This window comes from Macrobrachium nipponense, chromosome 14 (assembly GCF_015104395.2).
Source record: "Macrobrachium nipponense isolate FS-2020 chromosome 14, ASM1510439v2, whole genome shotgun sequence".
Classification (NCBI taxonomy): Eukaryota; Metazoa; Arthropoda; class Malacostraca; order Decapoda; family Palaemonidae; genus Macrobrachium; species Macrobrachium nipponense.
The window spans coordinates 70,153,515-70,173,986 of NC_087207.1; the positions used below are offsets into that span (position 1 = coordinate 70,153,515).

Genomic DNA, 20,472 nt, shown 5'->3' on the forward strand with positions numbered 1-20,472 from the left:
TCATTTTTCGTATTGCACTTCCTACATATGGGAGAGATGTTATTTCCATCTATCGTTCTTTGAACATATTTGGTTCTTAGGGCATGATCTTGTGCTGCCGTTATCATTCCTTCAGTTTCCTTCTTTAGCTCTCCCCTCTGTAGCCATTGCCATGTGTCATCGCTGGCTAGTTCTTTAGTCTGTCTCATGTATTGTCCGTGCATTGGTTTGTTGTGCCAGTCCTCTGTTCTGTCTGTCATTCTCCTGTCTCTTAATATTTCTGGGTCTTCGTCTATTTTTATTAGTCCTTCTTCCCATGCACTCTTTAGCCACTCGTCTTCACTGGTTTTCAGATATTACCCCAGTGCTCTGTTCTTGATGTTGATGCAGTCCTCTATACATAGTAGTCCTCTCCCTCCTTCCTTTCGTGTTATGTATAGTCTGTCTGTATTTGCTCTTGGGTGTAGTGCTTAGTGTATTGTCATATGTTTCCTGGTTTTCTGATCTATGATGCGGAGTTCTGCCTTCGTCCATTCCACTATTCCTGCGCAGTATCTGATTACTGGCACTGCCCATGTGTTTATGGCTTTTATCATATTTCCGGCGTTGAGTTTTGACTTGAGTATCGCCTTGAGTCTCTGCATATATTCTTTCCTGGTCGCGTCCTTCATCTCTTGGTGTTTTATATCCCCTCCTTCCATTATTCCCAGGTATTTGTATCCAGTCTCATCTATGTGTTTGATGTTGCTCCCATCTGGTAGCTTTATCCCCTCAGTTCTCGTTACTTTGCCTTTTTGTATGTTGACTAAGGCGCATTTTTCTATTCCAAACTCCATCCTGATGTCCCCAGATACAATCCTGACAGTCTGGAATATGGTATCTATTTCCTTGATGCTCTTACCATACAGCTTGATGTCGTCCATGAACATCAGATGGTTGATTCTGTTGCCTCTTTTCTGGAGTTGGTACCCGGCATCCATCTTCTGTATTATTATTATTATTATTATTATTATTATTATTATTATTATTATTATTTTTATTATTATTATTGAAAGATATTGCTGCATCGGCTGCATTCAACTTGTAAATAGTCTTCTCTATTTTTCTAATAATAGCTTTCTCTCTGCTACTACAACTGGCGAGTATTATTATTATTATTATTATTATTATTATTATTATTATTATTATTATTATTATTATTATTATTATTATTATTATTATTATTATTGCGATGGTTGCTGTAGGACTGAATCCTGGAGGTGACCCTGACTGTCAATGAAGGGACCTCAGCCGATGGATTTGCTTTTTAAAAATTCGAAGTGAAAATGAGTCATATGAAATCAAAGAAGTTGTACAGCTAAATGGAAACAGTGAAAAGTGTAAGACAGAAAGGACTGCAATTAACGACCACAAAATATAATGTTATTGTGACATGCGACTGGTTAATTGAATGGGATGACTGACTGATTGTAATTTATCTGGCGCCATGGCTACCAGGATCAACTGACGTCGATGTATATTGAATCGGTAGGCTGCTTTTAAACTCATCGTAGTGGGCTGCAGCTTACAGTGTGCCTTGCGGATGGCTAGTAGGAATTGTTGAAGGATCATCACATATGATTTGTGGTCCCTAGTTGCAGTACTTTCTGTCTTATACTTTCACTCTTTCCACTTAGTTGTCCAACTTCTTTGAGTTTATATAGTTCTCATTTTCGCCTCGAGTTTAAAAACAGACCCTTCGGCCGAGATCCCTTGATTGATAGTCGGTGTGACTCGGTGCCATTGTTAAATTAATAATAATAATAATAATAATAATAATAATAATAATAATAATAATAATAATAATAATAATAATAATAATAATAATGATTGTGTGACTATGTTGCGTAATCTCCTCTCACCTGAAGCTCTTTAGTTATTTTCTGATTTGAATTATAATAATAATAATAATAATAATAATAATAATAATAATAATAATAATAATGATTATTATTATTATTTTTATTATTATTATTATTATTATTATTATTATTATTATTATTATTATTATTATTATTATTATTATTAATTTTATTAAAAAGTAATGGCTACTTCAGCAGCGTTACACTTGTAGAGATTCTTCTCTATTTTGCGAATATCGGCTTTTTCTTATTATTATTATTATTATTATTATTATTATTATTATTATTATTATTATTATTATTATTATTATTATTATTATTATTATTGTGTGACTACGCGCAATCTCCTATCACCTGAAGGTCCTTAGTTCGATTATTTTTGATAATAATAATAATAATAATAATAATAATAATAATAATAATAATAATAATAATAATAATAATAACAATAATAATGATAATGATAATAATAATGATAATAATTCTACTACTACTACTACTACTACTACTACGTAGTACTACTACTACTACTATCACTACTAGTTATATGACAAAAGATTTGTTCGATACGATTCTAAGTGAAAAAAAAGAAAAAAAAATATCAAACATCAAGAAAAGCACACATTACTCCCTGGGAAGTGTCTTATTTCCTTCCTAACTTCATCGTTATAAAGTTTAGCTGATATAACTCTGTTGTCGTCTAGGGGAGACTGTTACACACACACACACACACACACACACACACACAGATAGATAGAGAGAGAGAGAGAGAGAGAGAGAGATTGTCTTGTCTAAGTACTGAAGCAACAAAGAAGGAAATGGAGAGAGAGAGAGATAGAGAGAGAGAAGAGAGAGAGAGAGATTGCTTGTCTAAGATACTCGGCAAACAGAGGAAAATGAGAGAGAGAGAGAGTGAGAGAGCGAGAGAGAGAAGAGGAGAGAGATTGTTCTTGTCTAAAGTACTCGGCCAAAACAGAGGAAAAAATGGAAGGAGAGAGAGAGGAAGAAGAGAAGAGAAGGAGAGAGAGAGAGAGAGAGGAGAAAAAAAAATTGTTCTTGTCTAAGTACTGCAGCAAACGGAGGAAAATGGAAGAGAGAGAGAGAGAGAGAGATTGTCTTGTCTAAGTACTGCAGCAACACAAAGGAGAGAGAGAGAGAGAGAGAGAGAGAGAGAGAGAGACGAGAGAGAGAGAGAGAGAGATTGGTCTTGTCTAAGTACTGCAGCAACACAAAGGAAGATGGAAATAAGAGAGAGAGAGAGAGATGAAGAGAGAGAGAGAGAGAGAGAGAGAGAGAGAGAGAGAGAGAGAAATTGTCTTGAGAGAGAGAGAGAGAGAGAGAGAGAGAGAAGTGCTGCAACAAGAGGAGAATGAAAGGAAGACAGAGAAGAGAGAGAGAGAGAGGAGACGAGAGAGAGAGAGTTCATTTGTTGTAAATTACTGCAGCAAAACAGAAAGAAAGAATGAAGAGAAGAGAGAGAGAGAGAGGAGAGAAGAAGAGAGAGAGAGAGAGAGAGAGGAGAGAGAGAAGAAATTGTCTTGTCTAAGTAACTTGCCAAAGCACATAAAAGGAGAATGCGAGAGAGAAGGAGGAGAGAGAACGAACGGAAGAAGAGAGAAGAGAGGTCAAATTGTCTTAAAGAATACTGTAGGAAAGGGCGAGGAGAGAGAGAGAGAGAGAGAGAGAGAGAGAGGAGAGAGCGAGACATAGAGAGAGAGAAGAGTCTAAGTACTTTGTGAACACAAAGGAGAAGGAGAGAAAATAAGAGAGAAGGAGAAGGAAGAGAGAGAGAGAGAGAGAGAGAGAGAGAGAGAGAGGATTGGTCTTGTCTAAGTACTGTACAACAAAACAAAGGGACGATGGAAGAGAGAGGAGAGAGAGAGAGAGAGAGAGATTTGTCCTTGTCTAGTACTGTAAACACCAAGGAGAATGGAAGAGAAGAGAGAGACAGAGACGAGAGAGATGAGAGAAGAAAGATTGTCTTGTCTAAAGTACTGTAGCAACAGACAAAAGGAAGAATGGGAAGAGAGAGAAGAGAGGAGAGAGTAGGAGAGAGGGAGAGAGAGATTGTCTTGTCTAAATTTTACGTACTGTAGCAAAACACAAAAGGAGAATAGAGCGAAGTAGAGGAAACAGAGAGAGAGAGATTGTCTTGTCTAAGTACTGTAGCAACACAAAGGAGAATGGAAGAGAGAGAGAGAGAGAGAGAGAGAGAGAGAGAGAGAGAGAGAGAGAGAGGTCTTGTCTAAGTACTGTAGCAACACAAAAGGAGAAGAATGAGAGAGAGAGAGAGAGAGAGAGAGAGAGAGATTGTCTTGTCTAAGTACTGTAGCAACACAAAGGAGAATGGAGAGAGAGAGAGAGAGAGAGAGAGAGAGAGATTGTCTTGTCTAAGTACTGTAGCAACACACAAGAGAATGAGAGAGAGAGAGAGAGAGAGAAATTGTCTTGTCTAAATACGGCAGCAACATAAAGGAGAATGGAAGAGAGAGAGATAGAGAGATTGTCTTGTCTAAGTACTGCAGCAAACAGAAGACAATGGAAGAGAGAGAGACCTTAGACCTTACAGACCTTACAGTTCGTTCGGGTTGCCCCAGGTCCCTCAGTGTGAGGCACCTCTAATGTCTACCAGAGAGTTGCTAGTACATCTTCCGATATATTTTGCATCTTCCAATCTTGGATGGTCTGGGATGCAGTTTAGATATTTGTCGAGCTTATTCTTAAACACATCTATGCACACTCCTGATATATTCCTCAGATGAGCTGGCAACGCATTGAATAGACGCTGCATTATCGATGCTGGTGCGTAGTGGATTAATGTCCTGGTATAGTTTTGGGCACTATTAATCTACCTCTGCTTGCTCTTTCTGATATTTTTAGTTCCATGATGTTTTCTGCTATTCCTTCTATCTGTTTCCATGCCTGAATTATCACGTAGCGTTCTCTTCTCCTTTCTAGACTATATAATTTTAAGGATTGTAGTCTTTCCCAGTAGTCTAGGTCCTTAACTTCTTCTATTCTAGCTGTAAAGGACCTTTGTACACTCTCTATTTGTGCAATATCCTTTTGATAGTGTGGGTACCATATCATATTGCAATATTCAAGTGGACTACGAACATATGTTTTATAAAGCATAATCATGTGTTCAGCTTTTCTTGTTTTGAAGTGCTGTAACAACATTCCCATTTTTGCTTTACATTTTGCCAAAAGAATTGCTATTTGATCATTGCATAACATGTTCCTATTCATCATCACACCAAGGTCTTTAACTGCTTCCTTATTTGTGATTGTCTTATTATTAGGTCCCCTATATGCATATAGCTTTCCTTCTCTATCTCCATAATTTATTGATTCAAATTTATCAGAGTTAAATACCATCCTATTCACCTCTGCCCAATCATATACTTTGTTAAGGTCTCTTTGTAGAGCGTTCCTATCTTCATCACAAGTAATTTCTCTACTTATTCTTGTGTCATCAGCGAAACTACTCACTACCGAATCCTTAACATTACTGTCTATGTCTTCAATCATAATAACAAACAGTATTGCAGCTAACACCGTACCTTGTGGCACACCGGATATTACCTTGGCTTCATCCGATTTCTCATCGTTTGCAATAACTATCTGTTTTCTGTTGTGTAAAAATTCTTTAACCATCTTCCTACTTTATCCACGATATTGTGTTTTCTAATTTTCTTCGCTAATATATTATGGTCTACTTTGTCAAAAGCTTTTGCAAAGTCTAGATAAACCACATCTGTTTTATTTCCGCTTTTCATATTTTTGAATATGTTCTCACGGTGGACTAACAATTGGGTTTGTGTACTTTTTCCGGGTACGAAACCATGTTGTCCTATATTAAACAAATTATTTTTTATTAAATGTTTCATAATATTTTTCTTCATTACCCTTTCATACACTTTCATAATATGTGATGTTAGACTCACAGGCCTATAATTACTTGCCTCTAGTCTTGATCCACTTTTGAAAGTAGGGGTAATATATGCTAATTTGTGCTCATCATAAATCTTGCCTGTATCTACACTTTGTCTTAATAATATTGCAAGTGGCTTTGCGATAGAATGAACTACTTTCTTTAACAAAATAGCAGGAATTCCATCAGGCCCTGCTGCAGCTCCATTTTAATTTCATTAATAGCCTGCACAATATCAGCTTCATTAATATCTATGTCAGCTAAATATTCACTATTTTCGTCCCTTACTTCTATATCATTATCTTCATTTATCTATTCTTTTAGGGATGAATTCTCTCTTATATCGTTCTGCCAATATGTTGCAAATTTCCTTTTTTTCATTCGTTAATCTCCCTTCAATTCTTAGAGGGCCAATTTCTATTCTTCTTTTATTCATCTTTTTCGCGTATGAGTATAATAGTTTGGGGTTTTGCTTGATATTTATTAGGGTTATTTCTTCCAAGTCCCGTTTTTCATTTTCTTTTGATTGTATAATCTTTTTTTCTGCATTTTCTATCTTACTTTTTAGTTCTATAACTTTCCATGCATTTTTTATTTTTGCAAGACCTTTTTTCCACTTTCTGATTTTCTGGAACAAGATCCTTCTGTCTCTTGGTATGCATGACTGATGTTTACTTTTCTTCTTCGGTATATATTTATCCACTATTTTCTCTAATATTTTATATAATATCTCCGTATTTACCCTTATGTCATCACTTACGAAAATGTTATCCCAATCTTTGTTTAATTCTTCATTTATTTCTGACCAATTTATATTTTTACTGTAGAAGTTGTATTTTCCATATCCTTCCCACTTTTTCATTTCTTGCTTATCTCTGTTTTCACTTGCTTTGGAATGGACTGTTAATTCTATGACATTATGGTCTGAAATACTCGCATCATAAACTATTATTTCTTTAACATAATTCATCTCGTTCACAAATACTAGGTCTAAAAGTATTTTTGTCCTTTCTTGTTGGCAGGTGATTTATTTGTTGAATGTTGTATTCTAAGTAGCATATCTAATAGCTTTTCGAATTGCCTCTTATCTTCTGCACTACTATTACTCTCTTTTTATATGTATAAGTACAACCACAATCTCCTATTCGTTCTTTCCAGTCTACGAAAGGAAAGTTGAAGTCTCCAGATAGGAGAATAGTCCAGTCCTTGTGATTTCTACATATATCATCCACTTTTTCTATTATTAAGTCAAACTCTTTAGTATTGGGAGGTCTATATATTACTATGTTCATTAATTTTTCAGATTCAAATTCTACCGCTATTAGTTCACATTCTGAGTTACTATATTTCTCATATATTTTTCCTTGTTTTTTGTTCTTCCCATATATTGCGGTTCCCCCTTGATTCCTATTTTTTCTATCTGATCTATAAGTTTGGAACCCTTTTATTTGATCATCATTCCCAGTCTCTTGGGAATACCAGGTTTCACTTATATTCATTATATCTATTTTCTTTTCAATTTGGGTTAGTTCTTCTAAGTACTCTATTTTTCTTTTTGAGTTACTCGTAACTAAACCCTGCGCATTCATCACTATGATGGTTTGCGTGTTTTCTCCTTCATTTAATATTGGTAGTAATAAGGATTTTCCCATGTCTCTTTCCTGTTCTGGTATGTTGTTCTTTTTTTCATTTCCAGAAATTCTGACATTAAAAAATCCAACTTTTCCATAATATTTGATCTTCCTTCATCATAATTATTCATTTTGTGTCTGAATCTGCAATTTTCTCCGTTTCTGCAATATCCTCTTGCATAATAAATACAGTTATTATCTCTTGAGTAGAATTTTGGAGCTGATGCTTTGAAATTTTTTGCTGACATCTCTGCATATCTCGTTGATGGCTTGCTTTTTTCTTTTACCTGATATTCTTTATTCCTCTCTTTATTTGTTTCTTTCTTATTTTGAGAGAGAGAGAGAGAGAGATTGTCTTGTCTAAGTACTGCAGCAACATAAAGGAGAATGGAAGAGAGAGAGAGAGAGAGAGAGAGAGAGAGAGAGAGAGAGAGAGAGAGAGAGATTGTCTTGTCTAAGTACTGCAGCAAACAGAAGACAATGGAAGAGAGAGAGAGAGAGAGAGAGAGAGAGAGAGAGAGAGAGAGAGAGAGAGAGATTATTTCTATATCATAGATGTCGTATTTTCGCCATTGTTACCTTTTAATTGTTATTAGTATATTGGTAATGTGAACATTTTCGTGAGATTATATACGTGACAAAATGTTCGTCACATGAAACACAGAATGAACGATTAGGGAATAGACTGGCTCTTGAATTGACCCCGTTTACAATTCTAATGTCGGTATTTACGCTGCGAAAACATACGGTAAAACAAAAACAAAAAAAAGGCACATCCACAAGTTTGTACCGTTTCTCTAAGAATCCATAATATTGTTAGTTCACGCGAATGAAAAAAAGATACCTTATTTCATGAAGAAGTACCAATTGCAAAGATACACTCGTATGAATAAGGATTGCGAAGTTTGTGGTATTAGTTTATAAAAAATAAAAATAAAATAAACACGTAAAGAATAGGAAAATATAAAAAAAAGTCTTAGAAACTTCATGAAGAACTAAAAACTTGCAAAGATACGCTCGTATGAATAAGGACAGCGAAGTGTTTGGTTTAGTAAATGTAAAAAAAAAATAATAATAAATAAGTGAATAAATAAATAAATAATAAAAAAACGTAAAGAAAAGGAAAATATAGAAAAAAGTCTTAGAAACTGTTGCGAATATAGAATAACTTTTCTTCTTGAAGAACTGAAAAATTGCAAAGATATGCTCCTATAAATAAGGATAACGAAATGTGTGGTATCAGTAAAAAAAAAAAAAAAGTAAAAAAAAAAATAATAAATAAATAAAACTTAAAGAAAAAGAAAATATAAAAAAGTCTTAGAAACTGTTGCACGTCCCGATGTATACCTAAGCTCAACAACAAACAAACTCCCTCTTTCGAGTTCCCATTCATTTTTCATTTCCATTCTTCATTTCCCCCCGATATTTATATACGCGTCTTCTGACACCTTGAGGCAGCGGACACCGTCCATCTGTCGGTAACCATGGCAACCGAATGGTTTGGTGGGGGTTGGGGAGGGGGTTTGGAAACCATTTATTTCTTCGACAGAAACCATACTGATTTTGGAAACGAGTTCCCACTTTCTCAAGAGGTTTCTTTGGTGAGCGATTAGTCACTCAGTCTCTTGAAGAGATGTTATCTATAGGGCGTCAGTTCCATTTCAGTGGCGACGACGAAGGAGCTGAAGACGGTAAAAATAATATTTCTTTCGGGCCAAAGTTGATGTACGGACTTTGATTCCGGTTGGAGGATTCGATTGGAAAGTTCCCGAGAGATATTGGCTGGCAATTGACAGCTACTCCCAGTTCTAATTTCTGAATCTAGAAGAGAAATAATTGGCTGCATACAATCTTCCAACCAAATGGAAAATCGCTTCTTTTTTCGACACTGAAATCTGAGTCCTTTTATGAAATGTTAGCAAACAATGCTGGTTACAAATCTTACGCTGAATTCCGCACAAAAGCCAAATTTGAAAACACCGCTTTGTCACAACTGTCTATAGAATATATTCATTGTATTTAATGGTTAAAATTTTGCAAAATGAAAACACCTTCACGTACCTACATCGAAGCCCAATCATCAACATTTTGAAATCCACACATCCTCCAGATTCTCCAGCAAATTTATGTCCTTTCATTTTGAAATTACTGGAGTCCCCTCACCCGCCCACACACCCCCACCCCCCTAGAAAAATTAATTCCAGTTTCCAGGTCTCCATGAGCCATTTCCCATCAGATATTCCCGATTGGATAAACTTTAACTAATCCAGTCGAGGTCAGCACAAAATACCTCAAAGGGCTTTTGAAGATTCCTTCAAGTTTCAATACCTCAGCTTTCTTATATCTATTTTCTCACTAACGACTTTTACATATATTATATACACAGTGTATCTAGTAATTTTTTTTATATTAGAATTCACTGATGGGATTCTTCTCTTGCACGAACGTATCTTGTACTCCCAGCTTAAACAAATTCTTGATATGATGGTGGGAATACTGCTGTTGGTTATAAAATTAATGAGGTGTTTTCTAAGGTACATTTAATGGGACATTTACTTAATTCTATATAAATATACACTCTCCCTCGTTCTCTGTACGCCCCTCTCTCTCTCTCTCTCTCTCTCTCTCTCTCTCTCTCTCTCTCTCTCTCTCTATATATATATATATATATATATATATATATATATATATATATATATATATATGTGTGTGTGTGTGTGTGTGTGTGTGTGTTGTGTGTGTTTGTGTGTGTACGTATGTAAATATATATCCTTAAATTTACGGTAGACGGTAGAAAAACTGAGGACTTGGAGCAAGTACTTTCGTAGAATGTTCTACATTTTCAAGTTCACATTACGAAAGTACTACTTGCTCCAAGTCCCCAGTTTTTCACTCACCTTTCTACCGTGGATTTAGGAAGTCTGTAGAACCTGAGATTACAAATCTTACGCTGAATTCCGCACAAAAGCCACTTTTGAAAACACCGTTTTATCCTCTGTCTTCAGGGTACAATAATTCAATCTAAAGTTGAAAATTTTACTTGGAGATAAGTTCCTCGTTGGACGAGTGGTTTTCTCGCTCGGTTACTAATCCACTAGTCCGAAGTTCGAATCTTGGCTCGGCCAACGCGGAATCAGAGGAATTTATTCCTGGCGATAGAAATTCGTTCCTCGATAATGTGGTTCGGATCCCACAATAAGCTATAGGTTCCAATGCTAGGTGACCAATTGGTTCCTAGCCACGTAAAAATATCTAATTATTCGGGCCAGCCCTAGGAGAGCTGTTAATCAGTTCAGTGATCTGGTAAAACTAAGAAATACTTTTTACTTGGAGATATATTTACGGAGACTGGAATCCAGTCCATTCCAGAGTTATAAGGAAAACATAGGGAAATCTTGTACCAAAGAAATATATTGATTATTACTATCCTTTGCAAGGATAGTTGCTTCGAGGCTTGCTCGACAAAGCCCCAATAATTACTTTTCCTTAGACAAAAATATAATAACTGGGTTCATTTCATACCAGGCCCATTCCAGGTTACAATATTTTAAAATTTACTGCAGATTGAAAACCAGTGATACTATATAGTAGATTCACATCACCCCGTGCATTTGATGTCTAGGCCAGTCCCTTACGACACTCCTGATTGGCTGTTGATAAGAACAATCACAGGGCTGGAACCTCTCAGTCCCTCTCGAGAGTTCACATGGGTAGGATCTATGTTCCACCACTCCATGGGGATACCTCTTTCAAAAGCATCCCTGAGGAGAAGTGGAACATACATCCTACCTATGTGAATTCTCGAGAGAAACTGAGAGTTTCCAGCCCTGTGACTGGCTTATCAACAGCCAATCAGGAGCGTCGTAAGGTACTGGCCTAGGCATCAAATACACGGTTGAAGTGAATCTACTAGTTTACCAGAAACATACGGATTGAATGATTTTGTTTTTATACTGATGGTATTTTTGGGATTCAGTAATTAAATGTGTTGTAATAAAAAAGAAGTGATACATTAGCACTTGACTTTCTCACCAATTTATGTAACTTATTATTGAGAAGAGATAGTTTTAGAAAAGGGGCTGTACATCAGTTCTACCGATGAAGCTTTTCAACAAATCAAGAGTTGATATTCCATACCTTTCCCAGATCTATGTACTTTATATTTTCGTTTCTTCTAAGGGGGAACTGATAGACTTGACATGGCTTTTCTTCTGCGCATATCATAATTGAAGGTTTTATGTAAGTTTGGTGTTATCCATTAAAATGACTGAATGGAATAAGTCCTAGGTAAGATTATCTCCGGTAAAAATTTTTTTTAGTTTCCTGACTCGTACAGTGGCTACAAATTCATCTTGTGATAAGTCACTAATAATTAAAAAGTGATAGATCTGTCATATTGTCTACGGCGAAGTTCTCGAACGCATCTTTATCATTATGTTTTATAACAATTACGACCCAGGGAAGAAATTTCTGTGAAACTGCGAACCGAAGGAAAAAACAAAAAACAAAAAAAAAGAATTCAAAGCTTGCGAAAAAAACTCTAAATCTTTGAAAGTTTTCTCTTGTTTCGCATTTGGGATCTGTGTCGATAATTCATAACTTCCTCCGAACATGGCTACTGAGAATGCACTTGTGTTGAAAGGAAAAAGTTTACAGAGAAATTGGATTTAGCTAAATTTCTCCTAATGACTGTTATCTATTGAAAGCATTTCAGTGTATCAGTTATGTTAGATGAGGGCTTACAGAAGATATATGTACACACACTTTCTATATATACAGGATAACTCTGTCTACTGATAAACTATCTCTCTCTCTCTCTCTCTCTCTCTCTCTCTCTCTCTCTCTCTCTCTCTCTCTCACTCTGGATATGAAGTCATATGGATACCTAGTTTAGTTGAAATTGCTCAATTGGTTTCAGAGTTATGCTGGCACATACACATATACAAATACATTCATGCAAATATCCATTTTTACATATAGAGATAGCTTTCTCTCTTTCTATATATATATATATATTATATATATAGTATATATACAAGAAAGAGAATAAGCTACTTTAAAAATCTTAATTATGGTTAACACATCTTTTCGGCAACTGAACTGCACAGCGAAACTGGAAAACGAGACAAGGCACCACATTCTGCTTAGATTGGATCCACCACTTATATTTTTCTTCTTCTTGTTCCTCTTCTCCTACTTCTTCTTCTTCTTCTAAAACATCTTGTCAAGGATTACTGAGGCGGAAGTGCGTGATGTAGATATTAAAATATTCATTCTTTTGTTGAGATGCTCAACGCACATTCTGTTCTGTACCGGAGGGTGACGGCCCCCGACGACCCCCCCCCCCCCCCCACCACAACCTCACCCTTTCCCCCTCCACTCGATTCCTGGAGTCCATTCCAAACGTTATGGATGAGTATGGATCAGGTCCATTCCAAACGCGTATGGAATGAGTATGGATTCGGATGAAACGACCTGTGTGAAAATAGATGAATAAATAAAAGGATGCAGCGAGCGGCGTTGCCAAGCGAGAAACTTCACGGAATGGGAATAGGAATCTCCTTATTGTTGCTGCTTGCCCAATTCATACGTAGCATTCCGGAATATTACAAATAAATAAATTTTAAAAAATGGTCACATTCCCTGTTGCTCAGCGATTATATGACACAGCCAGGCCCGAACCCCCTCCGCTTGCGTCTGATCTGAGGTCATTTCATCTTAAAAAGGTCTTATCTTAGTTTAACTAGACCACTGAGCTGATTAACAGCTCTCCTTGGGCTGGCCCAAGTATAAATATATTAATATATATATATATATAGGTATATATATATATATATATATATCTATATAGATATATATATATATATATAATATAATATATTATAAATACTTTTTTTTTTTATGCGGCTAGGAACTAATCGGTTACCTAGCGATGTGACCTACAGCTAACTGTGGGATCCGAACCACATTATATCGAGAAATGATTTTCCAATCATCAGAAATAAATTCCTCTGCTTCCTTGTTGGCAGAGTGGGGAAGCGAACTTCGGACGACCGAAACGGTAGGCGCGCATGTTAACCACTCGTCTAACGAGGAAGTAACCGAGTCTAGTGGGGCACAGATAGGCTGAGGGCATAAGGTCAGCAACTTCATCTCAAAATGTCTTGTTGAGAACCAGGACAATTTGCTAAGACTTCTCTTCTTAGGAGGAGAAGGACGTATGATGACTATACTTTCAGCCTGTAGGTACATTCGTATACTGGTCCGTAATGAGAGCGGTGGTTAGATGTCCAGAGCCTTGTGGTAGCAGGGAGGCAGCTGTGTTGATGAAAGATTGACCCTAGAGTTTATTATAATCATCCAACGTTATATCTAAAATGACTATGACAATTTCCTTATATGCTTGAATTTTGTCAGTGCTTTTATTACCATGTTCAACTTGATTGTTCCAAGAGAGAGAGAGAGAGAGAGAGAGAGAGAGAGAGAGAGAGACCTCAACTTTGAAATAAAAAATACATTAGGATTTCATTATTATTAATATTATTCAGATATATCAAAAACAAGCAATGGAAAATATTACTGTAAGGATTTAAGCTACCGGCCAGTTGAAAAGTTAAGTATATCTTAGTTTAACCAGCCCACTGAGCTGATTAACAGCTCTCCTAGGGCTAGCCCGACGGATTAGATTTTTTATTAACGTGGCTAGGAACCAATTAGTTACTTAACAACGGTACCTACAGATTATTGTGGGATCCGAACCACATCGAGAAATGAATTTCTATCACCGGAAATAAATTCCTCTGATTCCTTGTTGGCAGAGCGGGGAATCGAACCCGGACCCTGAGATCAGAATTCAGCTTAGAATTGTATTTGTTTTAGATCCTTAGAAATTGATCTCTGTAGTTTTTAGGACCATTCGATATGATTCCGCCAGTGCTAAGCTATCGCTGCGTTTCACTCTCTCGGGTCATTTTCATTCGTTATTTGAAAGCAATGGACGCCATACATCTCATAACAACAATAATAACTTCTAATATCGTTATGAACGGCAGCATTAAAATTATATCGTTTACTTACTTAGGAAAATTAAACCCCTCAACTGAGAAACCATTTGAGAATTGAATGATTGATAATAATGACTGCTGGAACTGCCGTCACAACAGACCGTTTGATAAATTGACTGACTGATAATGATTCCCGGAACTGGCGTCACAACAAACCATTTGAGAATTGATTGACTGATGATGATTATTGCCCAAGCTGGCGTCACAACCAAAGCATTTGAGAAAGCGGTGGCATTCTCGAGAGATCGGCACTGTCGTCGTGAGAGAAATAATAATAAGTAAATAATAAACTCCCATGCAGTTGTTGCCATGGTAACCGACGGTGGACAGACAAGAAGAGTCCAACGTCTAGAAGTGCGAGAGAAATATCGAGAGAGTGGGGGTCGGGTGGGAGGGAGGAATGAAGACTGAGGATGGGGCATGAATGAGGGGAGGGAGAGGGGGGAGGGGGAGGAGGGGGGAGGGGGAGTGGAGAAGGGAACTGGAAAGACGGGTGTATATTTGCTGTATGTCTTTGGTACGTATTGGGAGGCACAGCAGCAGTCTACATATATAAATTCTAGTCTTTCTTTATTTTGTTGTTTTTGTTTATTTATGTATATATTCTTGTTAATTTTTATGAACTTATTTATTTATGTGCATGTACATTAATTTATGCGTGTTTTTATTCATATACGTATTTAGTTATTCACCTATATATTTAAATATTTTTATTTTTCATTTTGTCTGTTTACGTGTATTTTTTTAACTTATGTTTATTTATTTATCTATATGCTGATCTATTAGTTCAAAATTGTCTTTATTTATGTATGTAATTAATTATTCACTTGGATATTTATTCATTGTTCTAATTTATTTTGTCTGTGTATGTAGATTTTTTTACTCATGTTAACTTATTTATTTTAGCGCTCAAGTATTCATTTATGCATGTTTTTATTTATGTAAGTATTCACTTAGATATTTATTTATCTTTTTTTCTATTTTGTCTGGGTGCGTATATTTTGTACATATATGATCATTTATGCATGTTTTTATTTACGTATGGATCTAGCTTTTCACTTGGAAATTTATTAATGTTTTACTCTGACGATGAGATAGCGCAATAGGCGTTTGCCATGGCGAGCTAATAATAATAATAATAATGATAATAATAATAATAACAATAATAATAATAATAAGATCCAACGGTACATGAACAGAAATAAGGGATACCAACAGAACAAACTATTCGGAACCAACCAGAAAAGACTATATAGCCAACTAAGAGGGGAAGACAACCACCCAGAAATTCCTGAAGCCGAACCAAGTAAGAGACTCTGGGAAAACAAATGGAGCAATCCGGTATCACACAACAAACATGCAACATGGCTCCAGGAAGTCAAGGAAGAAGAAACAGGGAGAGTAAAACAAAGATTCACAGAGATCACGACAGACACAGTCAGACACCAACTAAAGAAAATGCCAAACTGGAAAGCCCCAGGTCCCGATGAAGTCCATGGATACTGGCTCAAAAACTTCAAGGCCTACACCCACGAATAGCAGAACAACTCCAGCATTGTATCTCAAATCACCATGCACCCAAATGGATGACCACAGGAAGAACATCCTTAGTACAAAAAGACAAGAGTAAGGGAAATATAGCCAGTAACTACAGGCCTATCACCTGCCTACCAATAATGTGGAAGTTACTAACAGGTATCATCAGTGAAAGGCTATACAACTACCTAGAGGAGACAAACACCATCCCCCACCAACAGAAAGGCTGCAGAAGGAAGTGTATGGGCACAAAAGACCAGCTCCTGATAGACAAAATGCTAATGAAGAACAGTAGGAGAAGGAAAACCAATCTAAGCATGGCATGGATAGACTATAAGAAAGCCTTCGACATGATACCACACACATGGCTAATAGAATGCCTGAAAATATATGGGGCAGAGGAAAACACCATCAGCTTCCTCAAAAATACAATGCGCAATTGGAATACAATACTTACAAGCTCTGGAATAAAACTAGCAGAGGTTAATATCAGGAGAGGGATCTTCCAGGGCGACTCACTGTCCCCACTACTCTTCGTAGTAGCCATGATTCCCATGACAAAAGTACTACAGAAGGTGGATGCCGGGTACCAACTCAAGAAAAGAGGCAACAGAATTAACCATCTGATGTTCATGGACGACATCAAGCTGTATGGCAAGAGCATCAAGGAAATAGATACCCTAATCCAGACTGTAAGGATTGTATCTGGGGACATCAGGATGGAGTTTGGAATAGAAAAATGCGTCTTAGTCAACATACAAAAAGGCAAAGTAACGAGAACTGAAGGGATAAAGCTACCAGATAGGAGCAACATCAAACACATAGATGAAACAGGATACAAATACCTGGGAATAATGGGAGGAGGGGATATAAAACACCAAGAGATGAAGGACACGATCAGGAAAGAATATATGCAGAGACTCAAGGCGATACTCAAGTCAAAACTCAATGGAGGAAATATGATAAAAGCCATAAACACATGGGCAGTGCCAGTAATTAGATACAGCGCAGGAATAGTGGAATGGACGAAGGCAGAACTTCGCAGCATAGATCAGAAAACAAGGAAACATATGACAATGCACAAAGCACTACACCCAAGAGCAAATACGGACAGACTATACATAACACGAAAGGAAGGAGGGAGAGGACTACTAAGTATAGAGGACTGCATCAACATCGAGAACAGAGCACTGGGGCAATATCTGAAAACCAGTGAAGACGAAGGACTAATAAAAGTAGACGAAGACCCAGAAATATACAGAGACAGGAGAATGACAGACAGAACAGAGGACTGGCACAACAAACCAATGCACGGACAATGCATGGGACAGACTAAAAAACTAGCCAGCGATGACACATGGCAATGGCTACAGAGGGGAGAGCTAAAGAAGGAAACTGAAGGAATGATAACAGCGGCACAAGATCAGGCCCTAAGAACCAGATGTTCAAAGAACGATAGACGGAAATAACATCTCTCCCATATGTAGGAAGTGCAATACGAAAAATGAAACCATAAACCACACAGCAAGCGAATACCCGGCACTTGCACAGATCCAGTACAAAAAGAGGCATGATTCAGTGGCAAAAGCCCTCCACTGGAGCCTGTGCAAGAAACATCAGCTACCTTGCAGTAATAAGTGGTAAGAGCACTAACCTGAGGGAGTGATAGAAAACGATCACGCAAAGATCCTCTGGGACTATGGTATCAGAACGGATAGGGTGATACGTGCAAACAGACCAGACGTGACGTTGTTTGACAAAGTCAAGAAGAAAGTATCACTCATTGATGTCGCAATACCATGGGACACCAGAGTTGAAGAGAAAGAGAGGGAAAAAATGGATAAGTATCAAGATCTGAAAATAGAAATAAGAAGGATATGGGATATGCCAGTGGAAATCGTACCCATAATCATAGGAGCACTAGGCACGATCCCAAGATCCCTGAAAAGGAATCTAGAAAAACTAGAGGCTGAAGTAGCTCCAGGAGTCATGCAGAAGAGTGTAATCCTAGAAACGGCGCACATAGTAAGTAAAGTGATGGACTCCTAAGGAGGCAGGATGCAACCCGGAACCCCACACTATAAATACCACCCAGTCGAATTAGAGGACTGTGATAGAGCAAAAAAAAAAATAATAATAATAATAATTAAAAGATTCTAAAGGTTGCAGTACAGGAAAATGAGCATTAATCTTTAAAAGTAATTGGCGGCATAGCTGACTTGATATAAAAAAATAAATAAATAAATAAATAGATAAATAAATAGATGAATAAATAAAGTTGATTTGGAAAAGGGCATGTGAACGACGATTATATTGCACGCCAAAGTTGTTACGGAGACGCTGAATTATAGTAGAATCGAAGCACCTGGCGACATTTTGAACATTGCATCTCAGTGGGCATTTAGTCACGAAGAACTTAACGTCCTGTTTATGTAGTACGTCGTCATATAGACTATTCCCCGACAAATAGAATTTTTCATCGGATCGCTCTTTCATAATAAAACCAAAATGTCTAACCTTCCTCCAGATATCCCCAGTTGCCTGTTGGACATATGCAGGAACTTAGAAATTCTGTTGCCCTAATGAGATATTGAAATGTCAGACGCAAAAATACCCAACGGGCGGACTTAGAGGCTTAAAATAATTAAGTAGATACCCTTTAGAGTGATAAAAGTACATTTATTTTTTATGAAAAGACATTTCGTAATTCTCAACATTGGTTTATCGAAATGAAAAATAGATGATCATGATGTTGTTCTGTAAATCGTTTTCTTAATTATTAATTTACCATGAAAAATGCTAAAGAAAAAATATAATAGATAAATAATAGTGGCACATGTTCTGTTTTCTTCTGGACCCCGTTATGAGAGACCTTGTTTCTAACACCAGCTTGCTAAGATAAGTTGCTTTCCTCTTTGATGAGAAATTGTGACCGAGTCACTTCAGTTCAGAGTCAGCTGAGTCGCCAAGTCACTTCAGTTCAGTTCAGAGTCTACTAAGTCACCGAGTCACTTCAGTTCAGAATACACTGAGTCACTGAGTCACTTCAGTTCAGGGTCAACTGAGTCACCACATCACTTCAGTTCAGAGTCAACTAAGTCACCGAGTCACTTCAGTTCAGAATCCACTGAGTCACCGAGTCACTTTAGTTCAGAGTCAACTTAGTCACCAAGTCACTTCAGTTCAGAATCAAATGAGTCACCGCGGCACTTCAATTCAGAATCAACTCAGTCACAGCATCACTTCAGTTCAGGGTCAACTGAGTCACCGAGTCACTTCAGTTCAGAATCTATAGAGTCACCGAGTCACTTCAGTTCAGGGTCAACTGAGTCACAGCATCACTTCAGATCAGAGTCAACTGAGTCACCGAGTCACTTCAGTTCAGAGGCAATTGAGTCACCGAGTCACTTCAGTTCAGAATCTATAGAGTCACCGCGTCACTTCAGTTCAGAATCTATAGAGTCACCGAGTCACTTCAGTTCAGAATCTATAGAGTCACCGAGTCACTTCAGTTCAGAGTCAACTGAGTCACCGAGTCACTTCAGTTCAGAGTCAACTGAGTCACCGAGTCACTTCAGTTCAGAGTCAACTGAGTCACAGAGTCACTTCAGTTCAGAGTCCACTGAGTCACTGCAACACTTCAATTCAGAGTCAACTGAGTCACCGCGTCACTTCAGTTCAGAGTCAACTGAGTCACCGAGACACTTCAGTTCAGAATCAACTGAATCACCGAGTCACTTCAGTTCAGAGTCCACTGAGTTGCCGAGCCCCTTCAGTTCAGAGTCCATTGAGTCCCTGAGCCCCTTCAGTTCAGAGTCCACTGAGTGACAGTCATCGCAGATCAGTCAGCTGAGTCACAGGGTCTTTTCAGTTCAGATTCAACTGACCCGTAGAGTCATTTCAGTTCAGAGTCAGATGAGTCAACGTGTCACTTCAGTTCAGTCAGGTGCGTCACAGAGTTACTTCCTTTTAATAATCAGCCGAGTCACAGTTTTTCAGAGTCAACTAGTCACAGGGCACCTTCAGTTTAGAGTCAAGCTGAGTCAGTCAGAGTACTTCAGTTTTAGAGTCAGCTGAGTCGCAGATCACTTCCTTGTTTAGAGTCAAGCCGAGTTTCGCAGTCCACTTCCAGTTCAGTTTAAGAGTTAACCGAGTCGCCACAGAGTCACTTCAGTTTAGAGTCAATCGAGTCGCGATCACTTCAGTTCAGAAGTACAACTGAGTCACCTGAGTCACTTCAGTTCAGGCCACGAGTCAACTGAAGTTCACTTCCAAGTCAGAGCAGCTGAGTCGCGAGTCACTTCAGTTCAGAATACACTGAGTCACCGAGTCACTTCAGTTCAGAGTCCACTGAGTCACCGAGTCACTTCATTTCAGAGTCAACTGAGTCACCTAGTCACTTCAGTTCAGAGTCAACTTTGAAATTC

At 37.5% G+C, this 20,472-nt stretch overlaps 1 protein-coding gene across 1 annotated transcript in view; it reads left to right on the top strand.

Annotated features, from left to right (window-relative positions):
* Nucleotides 1-19,873, top strand: part of LOC135226267 (uncharacterized) — a 23,469-nt gene extending 3,596 nt beyond the window's left edge. Inside the window, exon 2 of the mRNA XM_064265706.1 lies at nt 19,266-19,873. Coding sequence (XP_064121776.1) covers nt 19,266-19,873 — 608 coding nt within the window. The remainder of the gene's footprint in view (nt 1-19,265) is intronic.
* The last annotated feature ends 599 nt before the right edge of the window (nt 19,874-20,472 follow it).